The 11,895-nt window shown below is 47.9% G+C and overlaps 1 protein-coding gene across 3 annotated transcripts in view; it reads right to left on the reverse strand.

Annotated features, from left to right (window-relative positions):
* The window catches only part of LOC119852809 (phosphofurin acidic cluster sorting protein 2-like), a 113,489-nt gene extending 103,907 nt beyond the window's left edge, over positions 1 to 9,582 (reverse strand). Inside the window, exon 1 of one of the 3 annotated variants that reach the window (XM_043512364.1) lies at positions 9,366 to 9,578. In XM_043512364.1, coding sequence (XP_043368299.1) covers positions 9,366 to 9,529 — 164 coding nt within the window. In that variant the 5' untranslated portion in view covers positions 9,530 to 9,578. Of the gene's footprint in view, positions 1 to 9,365 lie in introns of all 3 variants that reach the window. The other 2 variants (XM_038394590.2, XM_043512365.1) reach the window with 2 other exon arrangements.
* Positions 9,583 to 11,895: the final 2,313 nt, after the last annotated feature.

Genomic DNA, 11,895 nt, shown 5'->3' on the forward strand with positions numbered 1-11,895 from the left:
CACTAATACAACCACAAATACATAGGTTTCAGAGTAGCAGCCGTGTTAGTCTGTATTCGCAAAAAGAAAAGGAGTACTTGTGGCACCTTAGAGACTAACAAATTTATTAGAGCATAAGCTTTCGTGAGCTACATGCATCCGATGAAGTGAGCTGTAGCTCACGAAAGCTTATGCTCTAATAAATTTGTTAGTCTCTAAGGTGCCACAAGTACTCCTTTTCTTTTCACAAATACATACTGCATCTAAGAATCTAGTAAGCAGTCACGGTTAGTTTAAGTATGCTAGAGAGACGTGCCAGAAAACAACAGATACCACCATAACAGATATGGTATGAAAACAGATACGTTACTACCTAGCTGCTTTGATAGCAGAACTACTGCAGCATAAAATGTCATTCACCCAATCTCAAACCCTTGTTAGAAACCAATCTTAATTACAACTGTAATTTTCCACTACATGCATCTGACGAAGTAGGTATTCACCCACGAAAGTTTATGCTCCAATATATCTGTTAGGCTATAAGGTGTCACAGGATTCTTTGCCCCTTAATTACAACAGTAATTCAGACCAATCTTCGATCCAATTAGAATACAAAGTTAGCAGTTGGAGAATCAACACATGGGAAAATGTCTGGCTTTTAGGCAGAGACAAGATGGGTAAGGTAATATCTTATTGGACCAACTTTTGTTGATGAGCAAGACAAGCTTAGGCAAGCATTTGGTAATCTCAGACTGTCTTACTGACCAATATAACTCAGATTTGTTTAGATCTGAATACTCATCATGATTGAAAACTGGTTAAAGGGTGAAGTAGTACTGAATTGCAATGCACATCTAGCAGGTGGGGTGTTGCAGGGATTGGTGTTAGGCTCAGTTTTATTTAACATGTCATTAATGACCTGGAAGAAGGCATAAGTACATCAGAGCATGTCAATTAAGTTGCCAGGGGAAACCAAGTTAGAAGTGCAGCAAAGACAAAGAAGGATGGAGAATAACACAAAGGCATCGAACAAATGAGTCATCGTGAAGAAATACAATTTAACAGACCTGGAGAAAAATAGCTCCAAGTGTATTTAGGTCTTCAGTGGACAAGAGGTGCTTAAAAGCAGTAGTGACAAAGGAGAACCAACAGCGGACAATGATGAGATGTTGGTTTGGAACATTTTATTATTTTATCTGGGGCTAAAAGATGACCGTAGTCAAACCAAGGCAAACAGGACAAGTTACAAAGGATATTGTTTCCATGCAAGCAAGTGGACCACTTCACAGTACTCCCAGTCTGGAGCTTCCCTCACTTGCAATAGCATCAGTATGTTCCTTAAAAGGACAATCCGGAATCAACGCTCAGGCCATCTTATTCAAACCAAAGTGTCACTGGAAATTTAAAGGCAGGTCCTCTTTAGAATCAATACATCTAATTTAGTCATGCAATACTATAAGTATTTATTAGGCAGCCTAATATGCATATTAAGAAATAAAGATATTCAAGATGGAATAAACAAACACCCAGTTCACAGACCCCATCTTGCAATACAACAGCCTCTGAGAGTGCAAACATTCAGGAAGCACAAGACTGAGCTGCAACAGAGCCAGACTGAATTCAGCCTTCCTGTTTCCTTTTCTGGAATGAAGTCCTGTAACTGATGCATTAGGAAGCTCAGCTTCACAAGGCCGTGAGAGCAGCTGCTGACCAAGTACAGCAGCGCCACCAGAGCTAGGGCTGGAGCCATTTCTCCACACTGCACTATGTTTTTAGGACAAAGCTACTCAGACCTTTGGCAAAAGGTCACACTGGCAAACTGCCCTGTGAACAGAAGATCTATCCCTTGCGCAGAATGAAGTAGGCCGCTGATCTGTCTAAAGGGAGGTGCCTCCACCTGGATCCAAGCAGCCTGGTGGTCGCACTACATACGTGGGACCTGCAGTCTCCTGGTTAAGCAGAGGGTGGCTGCGGCTAGCACTTAAGGAGCCCCTACTTTAAGATTCTGCTGCTGTAGTTACAGTTATGGCACCATTTGTCTTCCAACCATGCTTTCATGAGCCCATAACTTTCCAACACATGCATGAGGGCGAAGGGGGGCTTCAATTAACAATGCAGAAGAACTCACAAGTGATTTGCTAAAGATAGCACCATGGGGTTCCCCAAAGACTCTGGTTCAGACAGGATCAGCATCTAAAGACAAAAGGTTTTTTTCCCCATAACTACCAGCACCACAAAATCCATCTGGGATGTTCAAAGAAAGGTGGGCTCCTTCCAGCTCATGCATCATCACCATAAAAGATTCATCAGGTCAAATTCAGTCTTGTTTTGCCCCCAAGACACTGTGGCTGCACAGTTGTGAAGGTAGAATTCCATTCTACAAACAGGTTTCAGAGTAGCAGCCGTGTTAGTCTGTATTCACAAAAAAGAAAAGGAGTACTTGTGGCACCTTAGAGACTAACAGATTTATTTGAGCATAAGCTTTCGTGAGCTACAGCTCACTTCATCGGATGCATTCCAATGCATCCGATGAAGTGAGCTGTAGCTTACGAAAGCGTATGCTCAAACAATGCATCCAATGAAGTGAGCTGTAGCTCACGAAAGCTTATGCTCAAATAAATCTGTTAGTCTCTAAGGTGCCACAAGTACTCCTTTTCTATTCTACAAACAGACTTCAACAATTCTGCTGATGTGCCTACCACAACATAATCCTTCTCCTCATCTTAACTAGAGGTGCAAGGACTTATTTATCACTAAAGCAAGCAGTTATGATACTGAACACAAACCTGGAGCAGATCTGTCAAGAAAGAAGGGAGTAAGAGTATGTAATGTCCTGGAATTTCCTAACTTTTCAAAGCACGTATGTTATTGCTCGTTTTTTCCCATTTAACATTAGAGGTGCAGTAATGCCTCTATGGTTTCAGTTTCTCATTTAAAAGAATGGTCTCGTCCTCTTTATTTTGAATGAATGTATCTTGTGCATATCACCCAAATTTACAGCACAGTGAGTAAAAATACTGAAGTACTGAAAATCCCTAGAAATGTCAATGAAATATTACTTGGTAAGAGTCCAAATTAATGTTAAAGTGGGAGCTTTTAGAAAGTTCAGTGCAATTTTTCTCAAATTCCTTTAACTTAAAGTGGCTGGTTCACGATTCATGCTTTCCACATACCAAAGACATATTGACAGCATTCCAGGGGACTTTCCTTAAACAAAACCAGAATAGGACACTTATTCCCAAATCAGAATGTCCACACAGGGACTTGCACCACTATAACTAAAGGTGTGAATTAAAGCTGATTTGAGTTATTTTAAGGCAAGTTTGTGTGCAGCTGGGGCCTTAGGCACAAAGGATGGAAACCAAGCAGCGGGGCTCCCCAGCATGTTAGGCACAGCTGAGAAGTCAATCACTTCTGCACAGCTGGGTGGCTTTAATTGCATGATCAGAGAACAGGAGACTGGGCTTCCAGGTGCTCAACTCCTTCTACATATCTGCGTAACAGCCCATTGCCAGGGAAATCCAGCTCAGTTCACTGTGTTTGAATGCTCCCAGAGCCAGAAAGCACCTGCCCTGCCTTTCCCAATTCAGAGCAGTGTGTTCAGAGGGTGGAGTGGGCAAGTAGCAGAAGTCCCACAACCCCTGAAAGCTGACAAATTTAACCCAAGTCAGGAAGGATGACACATCTGCTCTGGAATGAAACTTAAGTATATTGTTGGTCCGCCTGGAAAGAGGCTTTTTAAAAATAAATTCTAAATCCATTTGAGCCTTTCTTGATTTAGCCAATCGCTCTGGGGCTCCGCAGGAATACATCCTGCCAGACACAGTAGCTAGCTTCCATAACTATTCTTCTATGATTCAGTACAAACCCTGTAATCACAGTGAAGCCATGAGTTGTGGACCATTTAATTTCATTGTTCATGGTTTCACATACATGCCGTTTCAGCGGACATCTACCTTAAAGGTGGCATCTGAGGCAGCTATCAGCCAGGGGGCCTTTCATTATGTCATTTCTAGCAGCAGCTGGGAACAAGTCCAATGGGGCATCAGTGCAAAAAGTCCCAGATTTAATTAGGACTTTGAGTATTAAGACTACACTTGTAACGCACAGAAAGGTCTCTTCCAAGAAGACTTCCAAGAGTGAGGTTATATTACACTTTATTATGGGAGTGCCCAAGAACCTCAAACAGGATCTGGGCCCCAAGCCATAGAGCAAAACAGTTCCGACCCTGAAGAGTTCATAATCTAATTAAGACATGACAAGTGGGTGTAACAACCAGCGAGAAGAGGAGGACTAGTGACCAACACATAGGCACCTAGGGACATAGATGATTAGCTGGCCTGAAGTCAAAGATTTGGTTTTAAAAAATAAAATCATGATACTAGCAATCCTCACTAGCCATTTGCCTGGGTGGCGCTAACCTATGGAGTCCAAGACCCACTGCCCCCGGGGGGGGAAGGAGGGGTAAAGGCTGAAGCCCAAGGGTTTCAGCCCCAGGCAGGGTGCCTGTAACCTGAGCCCTGCCACCCAGGGGTAAAGCCCTTGGGCTTCAGCCCCGGGCAGTGGGGCTTGGGCTTTGGCAATAGCCCTGGGCCTCAGCAAGTCTAAGCCAACCTTGGCAACCCCATTAGAACAGGGTCATGACAAACTGTGGGTCAGGACCCCAAAGTGGGAGAACAGCTGGATCAGATCATTACTGGTTACTGTGTGCAGTTCTGACGTCTACATTCCTAAAAGGATGTTGACAAACTACAAAGGGCTCACAAGAATGATTCAAGACCTGGAAAACCTCCCATAGAGGGAAAGTTTAGGAAGCTAAGCTTATAATGTTTATTAAAGAGAAGTTGAGAGACTTGACCACAGTCTGTACGTAGCTATACGTTAGCTATATGGGGAGAAAATTTCTGATCGCAGAGAGCTTTTCAAACCAAAGACACAACAAGCTCCAATGACCGGAAACTGAAGTTAGATAAATTAAGGATGAAGACAGAGTGCAAATCTTTAAACCCAGAGAGAAATTAGCAATAGGAAGAACTTATCTAGGAATACAGTGGATGTGATCACCACAGGAATTCCTGGGTGAAATTCTCTGCCCTGAGTTGTACAAGAAGTCAGACTAGCCGATAGTCCCTTCTGGTCTCAAAATACATTAACCCCCTCTCATTCCTTAAACACCAGAGACCTTGTGACCAGTCCTTGGTGTCAGCCACAGGATTCCCATTCTAAGGGAAGCCACAATAAGAAGTGCTCTTCAAAGTAGCAGCCAATCCACTTCCTATTCCATTTACATCCCCCTTAAATCCCATCTCAAACCTACCGTACAAGCTTCTCCCAATATTTTCACCTCTCTAAGAATCATCCCATTACTTCTACTTATTTGCCTTTTACCAACCCAAAACATTTCTTCCCCTCCTTGGTGTGTAGTCTTCTCTTTCTTGTAGGTTATGTTACACACACACACACACCTTGCCACTGAGCTCAGCTGATAGATAGCATCTTTACTTATTCTGCATAAATCCCTCTCTTTAGTCCCCTGATCATTGTTGTTGTTCTTTGAACTCTAATTTGTCAATATCCAGCTGGTAACATGCTCAGAAACAAGCATAACAGTCTAAGTCACCTAGAGCTGTACAGAGAAACTACTACTTCCCTGCTCAGTGTTGTGATTCAGCCTCAGAATATGAAGTCCAAAATTGCACTGGTTTTTTTGCAGCCATATCACATTCCAAGTTTCTATCCAAGATCCTGTCCTCTCACCAAAGGTCTCTTTCAGAGTCACTGCAATCCAGGTTTCTGCTGCCAATTTATAGTTTATTCAGAATATTTTAGCTCATTCAAGTTGCTCAGTCATTGATCGCAAGTTTCCTTAATATTCTTTTATTTTCACTTAATTCCTCCCCATCAGTACAGAGATGCTCTTCAAAACCCTACACATTCGCCAGACCCAGAAGAACAAAGAAAGAAACACTTTTGTTCTGGGTTTTCAATCTGCCTACGTTTTGTGCAAATTTACATACCATGTTAACAGACATGAAGATAAACGGAGAAGAAGCCATTTTGACTTTAATGCTTCTCTTGTTTAAGTTATCATCTAAGTAACCAAGGGCCTCTTTGCATGGATTTATCAACCAAAAGACACCAGGTTAATTAAGACCTGGCTTCAAGAGCCTCAAGAATTGCCACAGGAATTTTTTTGTCCTTGTTCTTCACCTGTCATAAGCAGGTCTATTAAATCCAGACATGCCATCATCCATCCCATCATCCATCAATAAGGTTAGCACCCAACGCAAATGCTCATGGTTACACCAGTGGGTCTTTTTAACAACATCCTAGGATCAACTCTGAGTATCTGGATTGCACTAAAGATCTCGGTGTACAAATCAGTCTGAGATTTAGAGCAAAAGGATTTTCACTACAATGCAAAATCCATATTTGAAAATCAAGTTCTTGAATATGGTGTGTCCACATCTGGTCTGGGTATAATCCAGCCAGGCACCATCAACAAAAAAAAAAAGCCATCACCACTTGAGCAGATATAGCCACCTGAGCATCAGGTAAAAGCTGGGCCAGCATGGCTCAGTAATGGAAACAAGACTTCTTGCTGCTTCTCTTGCTAGAATTCAGACTTCAGTGAATTCACTGATGCCAAAGGCATTTCTAAACACTTTGTTGCAGCTGGCATCAGGGGCAACAGTGCGTTCTTAACGGAAGAGCTTCACTTCATGAGATGAAGCAAATAGTGCCAGGACGGAGGTGCAGAAAGCTAAGTTTCAGTTCCCTTGCTCAGGCCAAGAGAATATATTAGCCAAAGGAATTACAGCTCGAAAATATCTTCAAATGCTATTGCTATCTATCATTCCAGTAACTTGAGCACGCCAGAGAAGAGAGACAGGTGCTCCTGCAGTCATGCACTATGGGGAGGGCATCAATACAAGATCTTACATAGACAGACAGCATTGAGAAAGAAAATGTAAAAGTTTGGTAAATAAGTCAGACAACACAGCATATGAGGTACATTTGCCTTCACAAAGTAGGCAAAGAAATAAGAAGAGCGACACTTGTTTCTAAAAGCCAACTCTGATGTCCAGTTTTCAGAGTAGCAGCCATGTTAGTCTGTATTCGCAAAAAGAAAAGGAGTACTTGTGGCACCTTAGAGACTAACAAATTTATTAGAGCATAAGCTTTCGTGAGCTAGCTCACGAAAGCTTATGCTCTAATAAATTTGTTAGTCTCTAAGGTGCCACAAGTACTCCTTTTCTTTCTGATGTCCAGCAATCTCATTTAAAAGTCTATCACAAGCACAATTCTCTCCCCTCTGAACAAGAAAAATGTGTTCATTTTCATCAGTTTTTCCACTAAGCTAAGATTCATCTAGCCAGTCACAATTAGGCTGTTTAAAGAACTAAGCAAGACAGGTCCAAATTTTAAGCAGCATCCAAATACGGCCACTTCCTCCCCTATAACCTCTCAGGTCTGGTCTTTTCTCTTAATCCTCCAGTGAAAACTCATCTGGCCCCTCATTTCCACCCAGATTACTGCAATTTCTTTATCCTGGCCCCTCTGATACACTGCCTTCCTCCACTCCATACAAAATATGTTGCTGGTAAAATCATCTTCAGTGTCCATCAGAGTGACCACGTCCTCCACTGCACAAAATTCAAGCTGTTTGCCTTAATATTCAGAACCCTGCATAGCTCGGCCCATCTCCCTTTTATCTACCCTTGCCTCATTTTCCACTGCAGAGCCTCATCTACCTGTATGTCAGCTCATTCTCCATGCCTTCTTCACTATGTCATCCCCCCACCCCAAGACCCACATAGATTCATAGATACTAAGGTCAGAAGGGACCATTCTGATCATCTAGTCCGACCTCCTGCACAGCGCAGGCCACAGAATCTCACCCACCCACTCCTACGAAAAACCTCACCTATGTCTGAGCTATTGAAATCCTCAAATCGTGGTTTAACGACTTCAAGGAGCAGAGAAGCCTCCCTCAAGTGACCCGTGCCCCATGCTTGAGGCTACTACCCTCTCCACACCCACTCCTGGAGACCCACTCCTGCCAGGAGTCCTATGGGAATCTCGCTGACCAATGAGGACAAAGAGCAATTTGGGAATCATTTATATATCCTATTTTAAAAGTGTTGTTGACAGGTGGACCTAAGTTACACCCCATCATCCTACACTGCCTCCCCTCAGGGCAGGGATTGTGTCATCTTCTGTGGTTAGAAAGTGCCTCCCACACGGTGGCAGAGAGAGGGGTCGTGTCTCTAGCTACCAAAAGCAGGGATCAGAGCAGCACAGAAGATGGGAGTACCACAAGGGTGTTCTGGGAGGCATCTGCCCCAGGTGCGAGAGTGAAGCTAAGGAAAGTGAGCTCCCACTAGGCACTCAAGCCACTCTTCTTCCATTCGTGATACTCCGTTTGGAAAGGCATCACCAGAGCAGGCTAACCAGGTGTGACGTGGGGCTGGGGAAAGCAGACTGAGCCGATGAAGTGAGCTGTAGCTCACGAAAGCTTATGCTCTAATAAATTTGTTAGTCTCTAAGGTGCCACAAGTCCTCCTTTTCTTTTTGAGACCAAGCTGTGGCACTCCAACTCCCCCCAAGACCAGAGAACTGGTTACACTATGAATGCCCTAAATGTCCATGAAAATCAGGCCATATACTGTGGTCCAAACCTACACACCCTTCTCCATCAGTCCCAAAGAGCCTCACCACGAACCCTCTTCACCCACAACCCAAATCCCCTGCTCCTGAGTCACTCTGCTCTCAGGTCCTTCAAACCCACCGCTCCCTCCAACCGCACAAAACCCAGAGAGTTTTCTGTAAAACCCACCAGAACAAGCACCCGCCCCACCGCCCTCCCACCAGGGGTTCCCACATCCATCCCCACTCAGACCCACTGCTGGACAGGCTCTGACACCCGTCCCCGCAGCCAGGATGTAAAGGGATTTCCAAAGCACCTCCCCACTTCACACTGGGCTGCATACACCACACACACACCTCCTGCCCCCCAGATACTCCCGCACACCCTCTGCATTGCACCCACTGCCGAAGGATGAGCCCCCCAACTAACTGTGCTCCATAAGCCCACCCCCCCATACACAGAAGCTCCATATGCCCTACATCATACCCCTGCCCCCCACCTTCCCCCACACTAACCCCCATAAACTCCCCACAGCCCACTGCCTACCCCACCTCCACTTCTACCCCGACACATTCTGCCCCCCGCCCCGCCCCGCCCCGCCGGCTCCCCCGCGCCCCACAGCCCCCCCGCCCCGCCCCGCCCCGCCGGCTCCCTCGCGCCCCACAGCCCCCCCGCCCCGCCCCGCCCCGCCCCGCCGGCTCCCCCGCGCCCCACAGCCCCGCCCCCCGCCGCTCACCGGGGCACGCAGCTGGGCGCCGAGCGGTCGATCTCCCAGGTGGCGAACAGGTTCATGGGCACCGGGACCGGCCCGGACCCCGCCGCCCCGCACGGACCCGCCGGGGGCCCGGCCGCGCCGCCCGCCCCGGGAGCTGCCCCCAGCGCGCCCGCCGCCGCCGCCATCCCGATGCCGCCGCCCGGGAGCCGACGCTGGAGGGGGCGGCGGGAGCCCCAGACCCGCGGCTCAGCCCAGCCTCCGCCCCAGCGCCGGGGGGGCCGCGCCGGCCTGCGGCCGCGGCCAATCAGAGGGGACGGGGCGGGACCCGCGGGAGCCGCGCCCAACCAGGGAGGAGGGGCGTGGCCAGCCGTGGGGGAAACAGCCAATCGGGAGACGGGGGGTGATGTTGGGGGGGCTCTGCTGGGCGTGGTGACGTGAGGAGAAGGCGGGGGCTGCTGCTCCGTGCTCAGGGGTTGGGGGGGCAACTCGTGAGGTGGAGCGAGTCCCAGTGAGCCCCGGGATCCCCTTCCCCCGGAGCCCAGCCCCCCCCGCCGGGATGGAACCCAGGAGTCCTGGCCCCGCCCCCCCGGGGGACTCAGCCCCGCCGGGATGGAACCCAGGAGTCCTGGACCCGCCCCCCCGGGGGACTCAGCCCCGCCGGGATGGAACCCAGGAGTCCTGGCCCCGCCCCCCCGGGGGACTCAGCCCCGCCGGGATGGAACCCAGGAGTCCTGGACCCGCCCCCCCCGGGGGACTCAGCCCCGCCGGGATGGAACCCGGGAGTCCTGGACCCGCCCCCCCGGGGGACTCAGCCCCGCCGGGATGGAACCCAGGAGTCCTGGACCCGCCCCCCCGGGGGACTCAGCCCCGCCGGGATGGAACCCAGGAGTCCTGGACCCGCCCCCCCGGGGGACTCAGCCCCGCCGGGATGGAACCCAGGAGTCCTGGACCCGCCCCCCCGGGGGACTCAGCCCGCCGGGATGGAACCCAGGAGTCCTGGACCCGTCCCCCCACCCCCAGGTAGACCCAGCTCCGCCGGGATGGAACCCAGGGGTCCCAGCGCACACATCCTTTCTCCTCCTCCTCGAAGGCACCCGTACAAGGGGCAACCAAGGCCTAGATCCCAGCAGGGCCACTGCCTGGTGGCTCAAACATGCTGAAGGTTCGGGGGGGCTAGCCCCAAACTTTATTTTCTGCACAGAAATGGACCACACACTTAACAATAGCACTTGGCCTCCGAAACCCTGCATCAGGGAACTCCGGGCCAGCCCTTTGGCCTCTCTCCCATAAAAAGCACTAGACACGTTTAAATGCCCTCCTTCCCAGATACCACCCACTGCTACAACTATTTCACAGTATAATCCTACCCAGGGGAGCAAGGTGGGCCCAGCTACAGTATATACGGAATGGGATGAAACCCCAATAGAAATCCTGCACCTCTACATCAGCATACAAGTAATCTATTTAGACCGGAACTCCCCACACAGCAGCTGCAGACTAGAACCAGGGCCATTCCGGATGTTATTTCCGATTCCCGAGCCAAGGTGGTGACCGCAGAGCTGAGTTTGCAGATGAATTTTGACAGGCATGCACCCCAAGCTCATCCAAAAGCTGACTTCCTTGAAAAAGGTCTTTTCTGACTGAACTGGCCCATGTTCAGTCATAGAGGCGGAGGTGTGGGAAGCCTGAAGTGAATAGGAGGAGATGATCTGCATTCATGAGACAATGAAATTGGTGAGTTTTCCTTTTAGAAAAAAGAAAAGGAGTACTTGTGGCACCTTAGAGACTAACACGTTTATTTGAGCATAAGCTTTCATGAGCTACCACTCACTTCATCGGATGCTCACAAAAGCTTATGCTCAAATAAATGTGTTAGTCTCTAAGGTGCCACAAGTCCTCCTTTTCTTTTTGCAAATACAGACTAACACGGCTGCTACCCTGAAACCTGTCATTATTTTAGAAAAAGTGTCTAATGATATTTTGCTAGAACAGCTCTCAAAAATGGATTGATCTAAACATTTTAAATCCGTTTAGTCCCTTGTTCCTTAGCATGGGACTTATTATAGATGACAGCTTGGAACCTCTGGGAGCTTGGCAAATAGTCCAAGCTTTTCAAGAGCCTGGTGGAATTTAGAAGCAAGATGCATGTCTCCAGAATGTGTACATTCAGTGAGACAAGAAATAGTTTCCATTCAGGTCTGATTGTCTTACTCCCTGCTGGCTCTACAAAATACCCAAACGATATTGTCTATCTGAAATTTGGCCTGTACAGGGACTTAGAGGAGGATTTTTTTAAAGTAAATTTTATGTTAATCAGACAAAGTATTTTTGAGATGGGGGGCATTTGGGAGGGAAGGTTTTTAGGCATTTCAGACCATTAGGTACATCTTTGGAACAGCATAGCTCAAACTTGAGTTGGTTTACAAGCACCACATCTTTACATAGACTGGACTGGACAAGGGCTCTAGGACTGGACCAGCACCAGCCACTTCAGAGAAGAAGCAAGAAACCCTATAGTGTAACTAACTGGCCAGGGTTAAAGTTGGCCTGA

This window comes from Dermochelys coriacea, chromosome 3 (genome assembly GCF_009764565.3).
Source record: "Dermochelys coriacea isolate rDerCor1 chromosome 3, rDerCor1.pri.v4, whole genome shotgun sequence".
Classification (NCBI taxonomy): domain Eukaryota; kingdom Metazoa; phylum Chordata; order Testudines; family Dermochelyidae; genus Dermochelys; species Dermochelys coriacea.